We start from the raw sequence: 19,845 nt of genomic DNA on the forward strand, positions 1-19,845 counted from the left end.
AGTGGCAAATAACATTCACGCCACACAAGTGCCAGGTAATGACCATCTCCAACAAGAGAGAATCTAACCATCTCCCCTTGATATTCAATGGCATTACCATTGCTGAATCCCTCACTATCAACATCCTAGCAGGCTAGCATTGACCATAAACTGAACTGGAGTAGCCATATAAATACTGTGGCTACAAGAGCAGGTCAGAGGCTAGGAATCCTGAGGCGAGTAACTCACCTCCTCACTTCCCAAGGCCTGTCCACCATCTACAAGGTACAAGTCAGGAGTGTGATGGAATACTCTCCACTTACTTGGATGGGTGCAGCTCCGACAACACTCAAGAAGCTCGACACCATCCAGGACAAAGCAGCCTGCTTGATTGGCACCCCATCCACAAACATTCACTCCCTCCACCACAGACACACAGTGGCAGCAGTGTGTACCATCTACAAGATGCACTGCAGCAACACACCAAGGCTCCTTAGATAGCACCTACCAAACCCGCGACCTCTACCAACTAGAAGTGCAAGGGCAGCAAATGCATGGGAACATCACCAGCTGCAAGTCCCCCTCCAAGTCACACACCATCCTGACTTGGAACTATATCGCCGTTTCATTATTATCGCTGGGTCAAAATCCCTTCCTAACAGCACTGTGGGTGTCCCTACCTCACATGGACAGCAGCGGTTCAAGAAAGCAGCTCACCACCACCTTCTCAGGGTCAGTTAGGGTTGGGCAATAAATGCTGGCCTAACCAGCAACGCCCACAGCCCATGAATGAATAAAAAAAATTTGTAACATACCATACAAGAAAATCTGAAGATTCTCAAAGGACTACATGAAGTTCTTTTTCTCAATAGTCAGTTTTTCTCTTTGGCAGTGCTATTGCAGAGGAGGATTTGCACTGAGCCCTTTGATCAGGTTGTTCCTGCTCTTCGACTTGCTCCTCCTTATTTGTGCTGTTTCCTTCTACCTTCTATCTGATTCTCCCTCAAGGTGAATGTATCTGAACTGTCGTCTACATGTGGTGAGTTATAATACTTGAGATGACCTAGCTTCCTGCAAGCAGGCCAGCATGGGAGGACCCTACATTAAGATAAAGAACGTGTGACCAGGGTGTTTTTATGAGAGTTTAGAACACTACCAATACCAATAGATTGAGTGGCATGCTGCTGCAGGGTATATGCTCCTGAATGCTTAGTAAATTTGAACGGGGAGCCAGATGATATTCATGGGGACACTTGTTTTCCTGGGGTGTCACCAAGCCACAAAGGACTTCTTGGGCACGTTCTCTTTGCCTTTGCTCCCACAATTTGAAGAGCTGCCTCCTCAGGCTGATTCATTTTTTTAAAAATGGCAAATGATAAGCATTTGCAAGTCATAGCATTGGGAAGAACACAATAGCACCCCAGTGCTCAGCCTAGATTCCACTTTGTATGAATGGATAACGTAACAGTATTGAAGTAGTTTCAATTTGCATTTTGCCTTGGAAAAGGTGCTTCTGATATGCCAGTTGAGAGTAATGGTCTTTTCCCATTCCTAAACATTCTAGTGCCATATTTTTTATGTTGTTGTGTTTTTATTTGATATGTGTACTTTGAGAATTTAATGTTGCAAGAATTATTGGGAGTAATCCTATGATTTGGCACTGTCATGCTAGGTTCCCAACTGCCAAGAGTGAGGCACATCAATTTTGTCATGAATATTGATTTTTAACTGTTGTTGGAGTGAGGAAATTACTTGTTAAACAGATCAGCTGTGGCTGGGAAAAACATTTGCATATTAACTGACGGTGATTGGAAGGACAAAAGACCATTCCCTGTCACATTCAACTTACAATGGACCTTGATCACCAGGTCTTTTGTGTGAGAGGAGCATTCCAGATACTGCTGTAATCCAAGACGTGGTCAAACCAGTTAGTCATATGACTAACCTGCTTGGCAACCTCAGTTTTTCTGAATTGTACAAACAGTTTGAACTCAGAGAGAAAGTCTGTTTGCTCCTGGACTGAGAAGATCTCTCTCCTATCTGCTCCCACCTCTTTCTCACAAGCCTCTGAATCCACTGAAGACACATGAACCCCAAGAGAGAAAAGTCTCCTACAGCGAACAAGGTTTAAGAAGAATACTGGGCCCCAACAAAAAGCAAGGTCTACCTACAATCAAGGACTCTACAGTGAGCTCGAAGAACCGTAACAAAACCTCTTCAGATATTGCTTCAAACTTTTCCAATTTATTTTTCTACTGCTCTTTTCTGTCTCTATTTACATGTGTGTATCGTGTATGCATGCTAGTGTGAGCGCGTCGTGTATCCGTAGGCGTTAACCAAATTAGAGTTTAAGAAATTTCAACTTTTCTTCTTTAAACCTAAGAAAGCCTGTTTGTGCTGGTTTCTTTGCCTTATAATTGGAAAGCGGTGAACAAGGAATCAACGAGGGGAAGCTAAAAACACGGTGTGTTTAAAATTAAACTCTGTTATGATAAGACCAGGTGAAGGCTGAAAGGGAACCCTAGAAACTCTTTCTCAGGTCGTAACAGGCACTCTTAAGGAAGACAGTTAGCAAATTGCAGGCCCATGATTTCTGGAGGTGAAAGCTCTAGTTTCCATTGGGATTGCATCATCATGCTATGGAATATTGCCCACTTGATGGACTGGATTTTGGGAGTTCACTGTGCTTTTATTAATCTCATCATAATTAACTGAAAAGGTGCAAGCACATGCAAAATATATCATTTCTGGATGACAGTGAATTTCTTTTTTCTCTCTTTAGAAAATCAACGGAAATATAATGGTGATAATGTATTATGTCAGGCTGGAATTGCCAGTTTTCTGACTGAGGTGAGTGATGGTTGCTTCTGACATATTTACTTTTGTTTTCTTAATGAATAAGTGCATTGCATTAGCCACAATTTTTTTTAATTTATAGGATTTAATCATAATGGGAGCTCCTGGATCTCGTTATTGGACTGGAACTGTTGCTGTCAAAAATGAAAAGACTAATTCTTTGCTCTTTTACAAGGATGATGAAAATATAGTTAAATACGGAAGCTATCTAGGTATGCAACTCCTGCTCTTTGGTTTTCCTCGTGCGATTAAGATCTGTATAAACGTGAAGCTGTCAACTACGCAAAGCAGTTTAGCTTTCTTTTTATTAAGCAAAGCGTGCTTTGAGTGTAATTTGCAGATTTTGGTACAGCTTTTAATTGCATGTTTTTAATTGGATGTTCTATGAGGAAAGATTGAGGAGACTGGGCCTATATTCAAGAACACAAGAAATAGGAGCAGGAGTCGTCCATATGGTCTATTGCACCTACACTGCCATTCCAAACGATCATGGCTGACCTTAGGATTCAACTCCACTTTCCCGCTCACTCGCCATATCCCTTGATTCCCTGAGACACCAAAAAACTGCCTATCCCGGCCTTAAATCTTTGGAATTCTCTACCCCAGAGTGCTGTGGAGGCTTAATCATTGAGTATATTCAAGACAGAGATAGACAGATTTCTAGATATTAAATATATCAAGAGATATGGGGATAGAGTGGGAAAATGGCGTTGAGGTAGATCAGCCATGATCTAGATGAATGGTGGAGCAGGCTCAAGGGGTCAAATGACCTACTTCTGACACAAGTGTAAAGGAACAGTAGGGTAAACTTTGCAAGGTGCTTGCTGCCAGTTGGACGTTGCACATAAGGATATATAGGAACACCTATAGACTTCCAGCTGTAAAAATCAATGGCAAAGAATAGTGGATAATAGTGGATAATGCCCCCATAATTTTCCATTGGCCACTTGCAAGGCCCCTCTAATGTGTAAAATTCTATGAAAATTGAGGTCATCGCACTGCAGTTGCTGTCTCCTTGGTTTGCTCCTGACCCTCCTCCATTTGTCCAGCTCCTTGCTTCCCATTTGCCCATCCATCTGTTCATGCCTTCCAAATTTCCCATTGCATAGTTTCTACCCGCATTCCTTAGTTTCTTCCCCTTCATCCCTCTAATCTCATTGAAACCCACCTACTACTCTTGATCTCCATACAGTGCAGCTGTAACTCTTAATATAATGACTCTCTGCCCCTCTGCATAAGTCATCCTATCAATCATTTCCCCAAGTGCCTTAAGTATGTGCCCCACTACTAACCAAATACAGAAATTGTTGATTGTGGCAGGGTAATTTAATAAGGCTGGTAATACAGTATATGGGATTCTTGGCTTTATAAATAGAAGCACATGCCAGGATTTTCCCACGGGCTTCAAGATCCCGATGTTGGGATCACGTGGGGCTCCTGAGTCTGCAGTTGCTGAGAGCCAGACTGACAGAGCTATTTTCCCAGAGGTGGCCTCCTAATTGGCTGCCTGTGCACTCGCAGTCCTATTAAGGACAGTGGATGGGCTTCAGATGCTGCCGGCCCAACAACAGGGCTGACAGCTCGACAGCCTCAGCAGCCCCACAGGGAGAGGTGGGTGCTGCTGAGGCAGGTAGGAGACTGGGAGGGCACCTCAAATTGGAGGCGCCTTTGGACCTGTAAAAATAATTTAAGGGGGGAAAGTGGTAGGTCTCTCGGATCAGAGGGGAAACCCCTTTGCTTGGATCGTTGGGGGCCACGAGGTGTCCTTTGATGCCTGCGGCCCCCTCTTTGGGGGGTTGGAGCCTCTGACTCCAGTGGGCACCTGAATTGACGCAGGGAGGCCGCTTCCATTAAGCTGGCTTCCTCCACACATGACTGGGGCTGCTCCGCTGCCAGCAAAATGCCAGCTGGGGCCTTAAGTCAGTAAATTGGCTGCTCACCTAAGTAGTGCGGGCAGCCAATCCACATTCCTGCCTGTCTCTAGGAATCTTCCCTGGTGGCGGGAATGTCAGGGAGCCGTCCCGATGAGACTCCCTCCTATTTTCTCTGCTCCCCCGCTGTAATCAGGAGTCAATCTGTGAGGATTTAACACCTTACAACAGGATCAGACGTAACAAAAGTTCAGTTGTGAATCTACTTATTGAGACAGTCAGAACAAGTTTGTTAAGTTTCATACAAACTATGGCAACAAACTTGGGCAGTGATTTACGTCTAATGCAAGCAATATACTTCCCGTATTAGTCCTAGACAGGTAGTGCACATTTTTCTCTTGCAGCTTTTGGTCTTCAGGAACGTCACTTCTTTTCTCTTTGTTTTTCTCTCTCTCTCGTCTTTTCTCTCGGTTCGTTTGTTTTTGGTTCTCTCCACCATACAGAACTGATCAGTCAGCTCTCTTTTATCCTGGCGTTTATCCAATTAAGCCTCCCCCCCCTCCCAATCCCAAGTCATGTTCATCCCCATGGCTATTGTGCCCTGTGGATGCCTTTCTTGACTAATCAGGTGGCTGTTGCTAACATTACATAATTACTGTTGTGGGATGACCCTAAGAGTCTCAAGAAGCAGGAAGTGAAGGTTACAGGAGGAAGTGACATCACATCAGACATGATCAAGGAGTTATGGGTATAGCCTGTCAGAGTGAGATGTATTTAAATGTGTCTCAGGCAGTAACTGTTTGTATATATATGATCTAGTAAAAGTATAATATAAACGCACATTTTCTTTGGATATTACATGCAGTCCTGATCACACACCAAAGGAACAAGTAATATTACAATTACATAATGCCTTTCATTACAGCACTGTCTTATTCTCTCCTTATCTCAAGGTCTTTACAGCCTGTGCATTCTTATCAACTTGAGAGAGGCCTGCTAGCAATTTCTCAGCCAGCTCTTAAAGGACTTTTAGCTCCAGTTGCAGTGGGCTTGTTACAGTTTGGCTCGATTTCATTTACCCACAGTCCCTCTACATTGGCATCTTTTATATTATGCCCCAGTTTCCTACTATATTATATGACAAAAGTTCTTCAGTAAGGTAGAGTAGGGTTTAATAATCTTACACCACCTCCAAGCCCATCATGGGGCCAGGAAAATTCTGCCCATAGAGTACAAAAGCAAGGAAGTTATGCTCAATCTGTTAATGTTGGGAGAGTGTAGTGGTCTGGGAACTATGGAGGGGGTGGGGTGATGGTGGGAAGAATGGAGAGATATTGTGGAGAGAGAGGTTCTGGGTGTAGGAATATTTAGAATGGTATGCTGGAAATATGGAAGTGATAGGTAATGGTTGTAGAAGTGTGGCAGTGGTGGGAAGATGGTCTTGGGATGTGGGAGTACTTAAAGGAAAGAGTGAGATGGGGATTGGGTGTAAAGGATGGGGTGATGGACTCTGGGAACTTTGAGGAAGCTAGTGTGCATGTAGAGGTATTCATTTCCTTGCAATGAGCTGTAGCGCTTTGATGCAACTGTGTGGCTTGCTTGGCTATTTCAGAGGGCAGTTAAGAGTCAATCACATTACTGTGGGTCTAGAGTCATATGTAGACCAGACGGAATAAGGACGGAAGATTTCTTTCCCTCAAGGGCAATAGTGAACCAGATGGGTTTTTACGACAATCCAGTAGTTTCATGGTCACCATTACTGAGACTAGTCTTTAGTTCCAGATTAAACGTGAGGTTTGAACTCGTGTCCCCAAATCATTATTCAGGACCTCTGGATTACTAGTCTAGTAACATTACCATGACATTATTGCTGCTGTCAATGATGGGGGAATCCAGCACGTCAGTGCAAAAGACAAGGCTGAAGCATTTGCAACCATCTTCAGCCAGAAGTGCTGAGTGGATGATCCATCTCAGCCTCCTCCTAAGGTCCCCAATATCACAGATGCCAGTCTTCAACCAATTTGATTCACCCACGTGGTATCAAGAAATAGCTGAAGGCACTGGGTACTGCAAAGGCTATAGGCCCTGACAACTTCCCGGCAGTAGTACTGAAGAGTTGTGCTCCAGACCTAGCCGTGCTCCAACCAAGCTGTTCCAGTACAGCTACAACATTTGAATTTACCTGACAATGTGGAAAATTGTCCAGGTATGTCCTGTCGACAAAAAGCAGGACAAATCCAATCTGGCCAATTACCACCCCATCAGTCTACTCTCAATCATCAGCAAAGTGATGGAAGTTGTCATCGATAGTGATATCAAGTGGCACTTACAGAGCAACAACCTGCTCACCGATGCTAAGTTTGGGTTCCACCTGGGGCACTCGGCTCCTGACCTCATTATAGCCTTGGTTCAAACATGGACAAAAGAGTGAACTCAAGAGGTGAGATGTGAATGACTGCCCTTGACATCAAGGCAGCATTTGACCGAGTGTACATCAAGGAGCCCTAGCAAAATTAAAGTCAATGAGAATCGGGGGAAAACTCTCTACTGGTTGGAGTCATACCTAGCACAAAGGAAGATGGTTATGGTTGTTGGAGGCTAAACATCTAAGCCCTAGGACATCATTGCAGGGGTTCCTCGTGGCAGTGTCCTAGGCCCAACATTCTTCAGCTGTTTCATCAATAACCTTCCCTCCATCATAAGGTCAAAAGTGGGGATGTTTGCTTATGTTTGCACAATGTTCAGTACCATTCGCGATTCCTCAGATACTGAAGCAGTGTGTGCCCATATGTAGCAAGACCTGGACAACATTCAGGCATGGGTTGATAAGTGGCAAGTAACATTCACGCCACACAAGTGCCAGGCAATGACCACCTCCAACAAGAGAGAATCTAACCATCTCCCCTTGATGTTCAACTGCATTATCATTACTAACTCACCCACTATCAGCATCCTGGGAGTTACCATTGACCAGAAACTTAATTGGACCAGCCATATAAATACTGTTCTATAAGAGCAGGTCAGAGGCTGGGAATTCTGTGGTGAGCAGCTCACCTTCTGACTCCCCAAAGCCTGTCCGCCACCTACAAGACACACGTCAGAAGTGTCATTGAATCATTTGCCTGGGTGAGTACCACTCCAACAACACTCAAGTAGCTCAACATCATCCAGGACAGTGGGAAACCTTTAAAGAAACATTTCAAAATGTTCAACAAAAATACATTCCACTGAAAAATAAAAACTCAGCAAGAAAGACCCATCCGTGGCTCAGTCAGGAAGTTAAGGACAGTATTAGATTTAAAAAGGAGGGCTTACAATGTTGCAAAAGGAGTAGCAAATTTGAGGTTTGTGAATGCTTTAGAAACCAGCAAAGAGCCACCAAAAAGTTGATAAAAAGGAAAAAATAGAATGAGAGTAAACGAGCCAGTAATATAAAAGCAGATTGCAAGAGCTTTTATAGGCATATTAAAAGGCAGAGAGTAGCTAAAGTAAACATTGGTCCCTTAGAGGCAGAGACAGGAGAAATTATCATGGGGAATGAGGAAATGGCAGAGGCATTGAACAAATATTTTGTGTCTGTCTTCACAGTAGAAGACACAAGTTTCATACCAGAAGTAGATGGTAACCTAGGGGCTAAAAAGAGTGAGGAAATTAATATCAGCAAGAAAATGTATTGGAGAAACTTAAGGGACTGAAATCTGACAAATACCCGAGACCTGGTGGCCTACACCCTAGGGTTCTAAAAGAGGTAGCTGCAGAGATAGTAGATGTGTCAGCTATAATTTTCCAAAATTCCTTAGATTCGGGAACAGTCCCATCAGATTGGAAGTTGGCAAATGTTACACCGCTTTTCAAGAAAGGAGGAAGAGTGTAAACAGTGAACTACAGGTCAGTTAGCCTAATATCAGTCATTGAGAAAATGCTGGAATCTATTATTCAGGAAGTATTAATAGATGTAGCACACCTGGATTTCCAAAAGGCATTATTTGATAAGGTGCCACACAAAAGATTAATAGGCAGAATATATGGGCTCATGGAGTTGGAGCTAATATATTAGCATGGACAGAGGATTGGTTAATGGACAGGAAGCAAAGAGTGGGCATAAATGGGGCATTTTCGTTTGGTTGGCAGTGAATAGTGGAGTGTTGCAAGGATCAGTGCGGGGACCTCAGCTATTTACAATCTACATTAATGACTTAGATGAAGAGCCGGAGTAATGTATCTAAGTTTGCTGATGATACAAAGGTAGGTGGAAAGGTAAACTGTGGGGAGGACACAGAGGGGCTGCAAAGAGATATAGACAGGTTAAGTGAATAGGAAACGAGATGGCAAATGGAGTATAATATAGGAAGAGTGAAATTATTTTTTGGATGTAAGAACATAAAAACAGAATATTTTTTATAAGGTGTGAAACTTGAAAGTGCTGATGTTCAAAGAGACTTGGGTGTGCTTGTACAAGGAACACAGAAAGTTAGCATGCAGGTATAGCAAGCAATTAGGAAGGCAAATGAAATGTTGCCTTTATTGCAAGGGAATTGGAGTATAGGAATGAAGAAGTCACTACAATTGTATAGAGTTTTGGTGAGACCACATCTGGAGTACTGTGTGCAGTTTTGGTCTCCACATTTAAGAAAGGATATACTTGCATTGCAGGAGGTACAGGGGAGGTTCACTAAGTTGGTCCCAGGGATGAGGGCATTGTCCTATGATGAGAGGCTGAGTAAAATGGGCCTATATTCACTGGAGTTTAGAAGAATGAGAGGCGATCTCATTGAAACATACCAGAATCTGAAGGGGCTGGATAGGGTAGACACTGAGAGATTGTTTCCGCTGGTCGGGGAATCGAAAACACGGGGGCACAGTCGCAGGATAAGGGGCTGATCATTTAGGACTGAGATGAGGAGAAATTAGTTCACTCAAAGGGTTGTGAACCTTTGGAATTCTGTATCCCATTGTTGAATACATTTAAGGCTGGGATAGACAGATTTTTGGGGTCTCAGGAAATCGAAGGATATGGCAAGCGGGCGGGAAAGTGGAGTTGAATTTAAGATCAGTCTTGATCGTATTGAATGGTGGAGCAGGCTCGATGGGCCCATATGGTCTACTTCTGCTCCTGTTTCTTGTAAGAGTTCTTGTGACAATGCAGCCCACTTGATTGGCACCCCATCCACAAACTTAAGCATTCAGTCCCTCCATCACTGGCGCACAGTGACAGCAGTGTATACCATATACAAGATGCCTCCTTCGACAGCACCTTTCAAACCCACGACCTCTACCACCTGGAAGGTCAAGGGCAGCAGATGCATGGGGACACCACCACCTGCAAGTTCTCCTCCAAGCCACACACCATCCTGACTGGGAACCATATCGCCATTCCGTCACTGTCACTGGATCAAAAACCTGGAACTCCCTCCTGAACAGCTCTGTGGGTGTTCCTACACCAAATAGACTGCAGTGGTTGAAGAAGGTGGCTCACCACCACCTTCTCAAGGGCAATGAGGGATGGGCAAGAAATGCTGGGTTGCCAGTGATGCGCTCTGCATATAAAAGAATAAAACAAAATGCTGAAAGACATGTTTTATTTATCTGATGTATGTGGAAGCTTTAAATAACTAAAATATGGCTCCAGCTAAATGCTGGCAAAGAGTTTTGGGAGAACCCTGCTGTCCCTGATGGAAGGTCTATAGCTTCATTGCTAAATATTACCCAGGGACTGGTTTATATATTTTTTGAAGTATTTGCTGTGCTTATGCTACCTTACTCCTCCATGGATTTTAGTATAGTACTGAGAGAGTGCTGCAGTGTCTAAGGTGCTGTTTTTCAGATGAGGCATTAAACCTGCGCAGGTGGACGTAAATGATCCCACGGCACTATTTGAAGAACAGGGAATTCCCCCAATGTCCTGACCAGCATACCACCATCAGCAGCACCAAAAGAAAAATTAATTGGCTATTTATCCATTCATTGTTCATGGACTGCACTGTCATGTTTGCCTAAATAAGGATAATTCAGAAGTAATCCATTGGTTGTAAAGCAACTTGGGATTCTTCAGAATGCAAGGATCTAAGGCTCTATATAAATGCAAGTTCTGCTTTACTGTAGGAATTGGTGTTCAGGTTGCTGCCATGTGAGTTTAAAACCTTAGACTTAGTTTGGTTCCATCCTCTTGTGCACATGGAGGATTGGAAGCAGAATGCACATTACAATGTTTACAGTGAGAAACATCTCTAAACATAGCTGGATATGGCATGTGATTGCAGCATAAAAACGATTTGCATGTTTCAGGTCTACCAGTAGCAGAACTGCAAGCACAAGACATCCTGGCCAAGACCAGAATGCATAGGCTGATTATGGGCTAAGCACTGGGGATGCCAGCAAATTGTATTAACGAACTGACTTTGTATTATTGAGTGAGATCAGTCTTTTGGGACATAGCTGAGTAAGATTAAAACTGATTGATTTTTATGGATTTCGTATATTATAAACATTACTTTTGCAAGTAAATATTCGACTGCAGAAAAATTCAAAATTATTGCTCCAGTTATTGGAGCAATTTGATTGGTTCAGTTTCTTCTTTACTGGTAGGTTTTGCTAACTGCTCAAGCTTGATTGATTGTTTTCATATGCTGTTCATTTGTAACTGGAAATTTATCTTCCAGCTTTCCGTGTGCTTGTTATCTACCTTCCATACCTATTCAGTTATGATTTGTCACTATTGTATGAATATGAAATTTGAGCCAAAAGTTACAACTGTAACAACGTAGTTTGATGTGATTGGAAATGTGATGGACACTGGTGCATGTAATATCAACGTTTTTATTTCCCAGGTTATGCTGTTAGTGCAGGACATTTTACTTACCCAAACAGCACAGAAATTGTGGGAGGGGCACCTCAGCAGGAACTGACTGGTCAAGTAAGAGCTTTACCTTTTTTAAAAAAGTTCCTTTATGTCCAATGTCTTCAAGAAGAGTTCTTCTGCATTCTACTCTGCAATTATAAAAATGATACAAATGACTGGTGTTATGGACAGAATTGAAAGAGAACTGAAACTCCAGTTCTCTTCCCTTTTTTGTCCACAATCAGGGTGTTTTTGGCAAGGAAGATGTGTATGTTTCTTAACCTCTAGGTGTACAGCCAATTTGAATAACCAGCAGCACGATTTTTGTGGGTTTAAATAAAGAGGATTATTTTTAATCACACATTCAACCCGAAGGTGTAAAGCTGCGTTACTCATCACACACACACACACACATACATACCCAAGAAAGAAAGCCGTTAAAAGGATAGTGCGCTCATACAAATTGCAAGCAACGGAGTAGTTCATAAGTCACGTAATTTGGCTCATCTTGGGGAAAAGGTATGTGTTGGAGGCCTAGTGAAGAAGGTGTTTTCACTCCTGAAACATAGCTAGGTAGATTCGATAGCTGGAGTCGTATATTGAAGTTGTTTCAGAATTCTGTCAAAGAGATGGATTTTTAGCTGGTCATGAAGTTAGTTGCTTGTAGTCTTATTAAGAGGTTGTTTTCTGTACTGGTGGACTTGAAAAGGAACAGATTCAGAGACCTTAAGATGTTACAGCCTCCAGTTCTTTTAAGGCACGATGTCTGCTGGCTGCTTTTTTCTGCAGTCTGTATGTTAAAAGATTTTTAAAAGGAGGCCAACATGGCTGCCCCACCATGTGACTTCTCACTGTTCCTTTTCCAAAAGTGGATGTCAGACAAGCAGTATGACAGCATCAAGGCAGTGGAGTGATCAAGAAAGGTAATGGAGGTGTAGCACTGGGTGTCATGAGCAGCCATATGAAAGCCAATTCCTTTCCTTCAGATGATATCTCCAAGGCGCAGCTTGCAGATGAGGAGAGGAGGGAGTTAAGCACAGATCCTTGCACTGTGGAGGTAATGATGCAGGGGCTGAAAGAGAAGCCATTGCTTAAGATGCTCTGGCTTTGATTAGATAGATGAAAGTGGAAGTAAGTGAGGGGAATTCCACTAAGTCGGAAAATGGAGGAGAGGCATTGGAGGAGCATAGTGTGGTTGACCATATCAAAGGCAGTTGAGGGGATTAAGACAGATAATGCACTACAATAATACAGGATATCATTTGTGATTTTGGTTAAAACTGTTTCAGTGCTGTGATGGGGTGAGTGGAAACCTAATTGGAGTGATTTAAACCGAATTATGGGAAAGATGGCCACAGATTTGGGAGGTGACAAGTATTTATTTTCATATATATGTTTTATACTGCTGATGGATAATAGTGGTGGGGTTACTGAGTGTTATCATTCTTGCTATTTTGTGCAAAAAGTAAAAGTTGTCTTTCTTCAAGCTATGTAGAAAATTAATAGTTTTTTTTTAAATGCATATTTTGTCTAATAGCTGAATTTTTTTTGTAGGTTTACATTTTTGAACAACATGAAAAGACTTTGAAAATTATTTTCAAGACAAAGGGTAAAATGGTATGGCACTCAAGGTATTATTTAATTCTGTGATTCTGGAAAAGTTTCAGTGTTTCACTTGCTACTTTTGTTTCTGCTTCTAGCTTGGTTCATACTTTGGATCATCAGTTTGTGCAGTGGACCTCAATTCAGATGGCCTCTCTGACCTGTTAGTGGGAGCCCCCATGTACAGTACAGTCAGAGAAGAAGGAAGGGTGCATGTTTATTTGAATACAGGATTGGTAAGACTGAAGAATTTCCTTTGGGTTAATTTATATTAGATCAGTCTCACCATTTCATCATATTAATAGTTACTTTTTTTTAAAAGGGAGTAATGAAGGAGCTTGTGATGGAGTTAGTTGGAAGAAATTCCTATGCGGCGAGGTTTGGGGATGTAATCGTTGACCTTGGAGACATTGATGATGATGGCTATGCAGGTTTGGGACATTTAGAGCACGCAGTTTCAAAGTTCTTTTCTTTCTGAATCAGCGTATCACATCAAGAAGCATATTGGGGCATATTACCATGTTAAATGTGCTATATAAATGAAATTTGTGGTGGTTGTTGTAAAATGTTGCAATCCAAAAACTCCTGCATCTGGTGTTGGAAAAATACCATAGTCTGTGTGGGTGAGTGCTGGACCTAATCATTCCAGGTTCTTTGCTCTTTTTCACCTGTCAAACAAGTGGGATCTTGCACAATAATCTAGCCCACATGCTGGTCACTATATTATGGCAATATGTAAATAAGGGCAATATCTAATTATATATTACCCATCATACATGTTCAAGGTGTGCCTATACATGACTGGTTCCAGAGGACCTGGGATGAGGATGGGGGTGGGCAGTGGTGGAATTAAAATTTAAGTGCCCATTTTTCGTAAGAAATTGATCAGAGTGATTTGCCATAAGGAAATTGGCAAATTTCAATTTATGACTATTAAAAATGTTTTCTAAGTTGTTTGTTTAGCTCTGTGGGCCCACCTATGGTGTAATAAGGTGCTGCAACACTGAGGCAGCTGGTGCAGCCACACCAAATACAGCCCTGCACTAGTAGTAAAAGCTTCACATGATCTGTAGGAACATGTTTCCTACAGCTTTTGTCACCTCCATTAAAAAATGCTTACTGAAAACCACATTGGATTCCATAGAATGAAAAGTAGACTATTGTTTTCGACTTTCTTCTTAAAGGACATGTGGCTTATGATCAACATCAGAACAGTCATAGCTGGCTGATCCCTACTCCTTGACTACCGCTCTCACACACCCATTTTCTGGAATCTATTGATTTGTATAATTAAGGTGTGTGCTGGGACAGTTTATAGTTCTGTTGGGCCACTTGCCTCCAGTTGAGGGTGTGGGAAGGGGAAGCAAATTCTTGTGGTGACTTGGCCTAGTGTAGCCATGACTGGCAGTACAGGCTGAAGAAATGCAAAAAAAAATTCAAAGTTTAAGGCATTTCTAAGTTCACAGAAAATAAGCTTCAGTCAGAGTATGGTAACATCCATTTCTATAACTAAATTGTGGTCCTTCACTGAAGCTGTACAAACCACCTGAGAACCAGAAGGTTTCTGCCACAGGTTTCAGTCGGGGTTCACTGAGCAAATCAGGCACATGATAGGCCTCCAGGCACTACATCCATTAATATGGAGTACTGCCCATCATGTTATTAGCCCCTGGGCAAGGAGGTTTAACTTTTAACAGGCCACTTTGACCAAGGCAATTGGCTTAAAGCATCCAAGAAACACTCATCCACCCATGTGATTTATAGCATGACCAAATTAATCATCTGGCATTGCCTTAAGCTTTGCATTCGGAGCTATGAATATTACAGGTTTTCTGAATTAACCTGCCCAATCCTAACTGAAGTGTCAGTAAACATTTTAGTTCTAATTAGTTGAAATTTTATCGATCCTCAGCATTTGGTGAAGGTGTGTTCTTGATGGTTTTATATGACTAGATCCATTAGGCGGCCTGTAGTGTATATGTGTATCAAAGTGATGAATACTTTGTTTACAATGAGCAGCAACTTGGTCACTTTCCCTGTGGAGAGCAGGAATTATCTGAGCAGGGTGCAGAAACTGTGGCCGATGACACCTCTGTACAACAGATACAAGTTGACTACCTCTTGTTACCGTTAATGAAATTGCATTGCTAAAATGTGATAAAAGACCACCACATACTCCTATCATTTGTCAAAGCTGGTTGTGACAGTTGCTTTTTCCAGGATTTATCTTCTAACCAGAGAAGTGGCACTGCATTGCCTTTTTAAATTTGGTGTGCTGTGGTATTGCATGGTAAATAAACTCATTGGGCTGGATTTTAAGGAGCCCTTGACGTCGCGATCCATGGCGGGAGAGGGCCTGAAGATGGCCCCAAATGAGGCCGGCCACAGACCTTGACACTGGCAGGCCCTGGCCCAATCCTCCCGGTGCCGGCCAGGCACCGTGGCAGCCTCCCCGCCGCTGGGTGACGGGACCACAATTTGAATATTTAAATCAATTAAATTAAATATACTTACGTCTCCTCTTGATGGCTTGCCGCGATCTTTGGCCTTGCAGCCAGCGCTCCCGCGTCTTCAGATCCCCATCCGGGGAAATGAGGTGCAATACTGCTGGGGAGTGGGGAGGAGGTAAGTTTATCAGTGCTGGGGGTGGGGGGTGGGGGTGGAGGGTAATGGGTTCAAATTAGCGTATGGGTGTAGGGAATGGTGGGAACTGTAATTTAATGTTTTTGCAGTTTGGTGGGGGGTGGAAGGTCAGATGGTAAAGGTAAGTGTGTTGGGGGGAAGGCAAATAATTAATTTTATTGTTATTGGGGGATGTGGGAGAGGGCAAAAGAAATGTATTTATTTAATTTAATTCAATGTATCTTTAAATATTTAAATAAGCTGGTAGGGCTAACAGCTCTTTAAAAACGGGGTCAGCGCCTGTGCACAGGCAGCTGATGCCATTGCCGGAGATGGACAACCTGCCCCCTCCACGTGATAGGGGGAGATGGCCCACCCTGGCTATTTAAATGAGCGGTGGCTCTTTGGTATGTGGCCCACATGGGTGGGCTGCCATTTTTGAAGCTCGCCTCCAATCCAGTCCAGTGTTTTAAGCAGAAAACATTTATTTAAAGATTATAAAGGGCAAAAACAGCTGTGTGAACTAGGTGATGGGTCCACATGTATTTGAGTCAAGGAGGGTACTGGATTCATTCTGCTTAATTTCACTACAGATGTAGCAATTGGAGCTCCCCAAGAAGAGGATCAACAGGGGGCTATTTATATCTATAATGGCAGACAGAAGGGGATATCTTCCACATTTTCTCAAGTAAGTGATTGCATAGTTGTTTGGTAGTGCAGAACTTGAGTATTGCTGAAAATAGAGACATGTTGTTGAAGCTTTTCATCTTGTACTCATCAGGACAATCTGCAAGAATACCAACATGTCTCTATTTTCAGCACTACTTAAGTGATTGAAATTAAATTTGATCTAAAACTTGGCCTGTAGTATATCTGTGGTAAACAAGTGAACCCTGTCACCATATCATTTCATACGCTTGGTGTAGACTTCAACTGCAAAGTTACAGTATTTCATGAATAAAACAGAACACAAGAAAATGTGTTTTGTTTTTAATAGTAGACAAATTACATTACCACAATTTAAAAAAATCAATGCTGCTCAAACTGGTTACTCCAGTCATGCTTTATTAGATTGAGTTTGAATCTCAGATTTAACTGTTATTGATCCTCAGTGCACAAGTTTGTCATTTGTCTGTTAAGTACCATGCAAGACAGGCACGGGAGAAGATTGTTCTCTGCAATTTTCCGTTTCTGTGGTGCCTTGATGCATCTTCCATGACTTGGGAGTTCTGCTTGCCACTTGCATATGCTTCTGGCAGCTATATTCCAGGATTGGACTATTTTGCCAGGAAATCCACCTAGGGAGAGGAGGGTGAAGGATAATTGAGGTGGGTATAGGAAGGCTATTGGAGCCAAGAGTGGTCAACAGCCTCTGGGACGACTGACATGGGGAAGAAGTATTGCAAATTGCAAGGCTGGGAGTTGAATTGATCACCGGTTGATCAATTTGAATTATTATGAGGTATTAAAAATGTAAATTTGGTGTTTCATTATTTCATTTACAAACTTTTACAGCGAATCCATGGACAACGGATTAGTAATACCTTGCATGCATTTGGTCAGTCTATATCTGGAGGTATAGATGTGGATGATAATGGTTATTCAGGTAAATTTCACAATGTTATAAATATATTTTGCACGTCCGCATATTTGCTTTCTCTCTTGTCATCTAGTGGTGTACTTGTTGGATTGCAGAAATGTGATTATTTGGAATTTTTCAAGATCTGTTGTGTGAATTTAGTGTTTCCATTGAGAAATAAAAAAATATCAGTGATGTGTTATACATTTTAAAGTAAACTAGAGAGGATAAACCACCATAGAAAACTTCAGGCAGTTGCATACATGTATCAAGGTAATAAATGCTTTGCTTCCAACACCTTTGGCACTTGCCCCATGGAAAGAAGGTATTAACTGAGCAGGGTGCAGAAACTGTAGCGGATATACCACTACAAAATGTTAAGAGTTGACTACCTCTTGCATTTCTTAAATGTGTCACATAAAATCACTATGTATTCCAGTGATGATCAGATCATTGTCAAACATAGGTAAATCATTCATTAATGTATTTTTTGTCCTGACCTGACTCACATTTTACTCATATCTCCTTTTCTAGATTTTCAAAAAGAGGAATGGCAAACTCTAGATTTATTGCTACATAATTTTATTCTTTTTGATTTATTTGCTCTTTGCTTTCTTCACAAATGTGGATATTTTGAGGCAAGATTCAATTTAGAGGTTAGTTTACGCTGGGTGTAATCCTTCCAGAGGTAGTAGTTATATTTGGGAGGGCATTTGGCTGTTAAATCTACAAAGCTACTGCATGATATTGTTACAACTGAGGTGGGAGGAGTGCACTGTCTTTTCTAATTCCACTTCTGCGCAGGTCACAACATTTATTTAAATGTTTACCCAGTTATCGATACGGTCAATCATAGACTCTACTCCTTATCCCAGAACAAAATACACCAACCAGGTTTCTTTAATAAAGAACAAAATTCTGTGTTTATTATAAAACAAGACATAACCAGTAATGAAGCAAAGCATTAACACATGGAATGAAATATGAAAGTTCCTTTTACCTTACACACACACACACACACACACACACACACACACACACACACACACACACACACACACACACACACACACACACACACACACACACACACACACACACACACACACACACACACACACACACCCCGAAAAAAGAGATTTTCTCTTTAGATCTTTGTTCCCAAAAAAAACCCACAATAAAGAATACTTTGGCTAAATACTTGCTAATTCTTGAAGAAAAAAATAAGAAATGGAAAGATGTCAGTTGTCCCTTTTAGGTTTGGCATTCCAAATACGTGTATACGCGTAGACGGCTGTCACTTGGATCTTTCCAGAACATGTCTTTTCAGGCGCCGTTGAAGATCAGTTTGGCACGCTTTCCAAGAGAAATGTGACAACAGGGGTTTCTAGCAGGCCTTTCAAGAGAAATGCAGCATCAGTTTCTCTATTTCTTACACTTGATTCTCAGGAAGTTCTCAAAGAGATGGAAGAGGGCACTAATGGCGACAGCTCTCTTGGCTGGTTTTCTCCAACTACCTTCAAAACAGTTCACATCCCAACCGTCCAAAGTGAAACCAAAAACAATGGCCGGAATTTTGCCTTATAAAAACGGGAGTCCTCCGAAGCGGCCGAGGCGTAAAATGGTGGGCAATGACTTCGAGTCGGGTCTCCGACATCATGACACCCAAACGCCATTTTTCGCTGGTCGGACGGCGGGCAAGATTGAGGCACCACTGGCTGTCCGCTTAGCATCAATTAAGGGCCAATTGAGGTTGTTTATAAACCAATTGACAGCCATTTTACGTCGGCTGTCAGGTTTTACGGCAATAAAACGAGTCGAAGGGGGTATCGGGAACCCGGCAGCTTTAAAAGAATGGTAGGCAGTGTCTCTGTGAAGGAGTTGGAGGTACTTTTTTTGGTTCATTATTCATGGATATTTCTTTGCGTAACTTTTACGTTTGGGGTTGTTTCTGCTGATTCACAGGGGTCATCTGAGTGTTAGTCACTGCTGGTCGGGCCACAGCAGTATTGATTTATGGGGTGAAGGGGAGGGGGTTGTGTGTGTCTGTCCTTACAGCAGGCTGGTAATACCTGAACTAATTGCATCTCTGGAATACAGCATCAATGGAAATTGTCCACTCTGGAGGCGGCTCATCTTATGAGGATTTTTTTTTAAATTTTGAACTTCAAGGAGGAACAGGAAGACACCTGGCCAGAGGAGCCAGCAACCTGCTGGCCAAGTGCAGCCTTGTAATGGGGGAGGGGGAGAAGGTGACAGAGTGCCCCGGGTGCAACCACCTGTCAGGTGATGAGCCTACCCAGCAGGCAGGGTCTACCGCCCACGTTTGAGCTTTCTACAAATGTCAGAGCTCCTGTGCTAAAGAAGACTGCGCCTGTCATGGAGGACTGTCACAGCTCTGTGTGAGACGCTGGCAGTGGAGGTCACTTCCAACTGCATGGGTGGCCAACCAATGCTGGTCACACTGAAGCTAACGTCTATACATCAGGCTCGTTCGA

At 42.4% G+C, this 19,845-nt stretch overlaps 1 protein-coding gene across 5 annotated transcripts in view; it reads left to right on the forward strand.

The window, feature by feature from the left end:
- itga4 (integrin alpha 4) overlaps positions 1-19,845 on the forward strand; it is a 325,335-nt gene that overhangs the window by 167,206 nt on the left and 138,284 nt on the right. For all 5 annotated transcript variants that reach the window (XM_068035544.1, XM_068035543.1, XM_068035545.1 and 2 more), the window contains exons 5-12: positions 2,762-2,829; positions 2,918-3,047; positions 11,534-11,619; positions 13,099-13,161; positions 13,245-13,382; positions 13,469-13,577; positions 16,362-16,456; positions 17,284-17,374. In XM_068035544.1, the coding sequence (XP_067891645.1) occupies positions 2,762-2,829; positions 2,918-3,047; positions 11,534-11,619; positions 13,099-13,161; positions 13,245-13,382; positions 13,469-13,577; positions 16,362-16,456; positions 17,284-17,374 (780 nt within the window). The remainder of the gene's footprint in view (positions 1-2,761; positions 2,830-2,917; positions 3,048-11,533; positions 11,620-13,098; positions 13,162-13,244; positions 13,383-13,468; positions 13,578-16,361; positions 16,457-17,283; positions 17,375-19,845) is intronic.

This window comes from Heterodontus francisci, chromosome 7, assembly GCF_036365525.1.
Source record: "Heterodontus francisci isolate sHetFra1 chromosome 7, sHetFra1.hap1, whole genome shotgun sequence".
Classification (NCBI taxonomy): Eukaryota; Metazoa; Chordata; class Chondrichthyes; order Heterodontiformes; family Heterodontidae; genus Heterodontus; species Heterodontus francisci.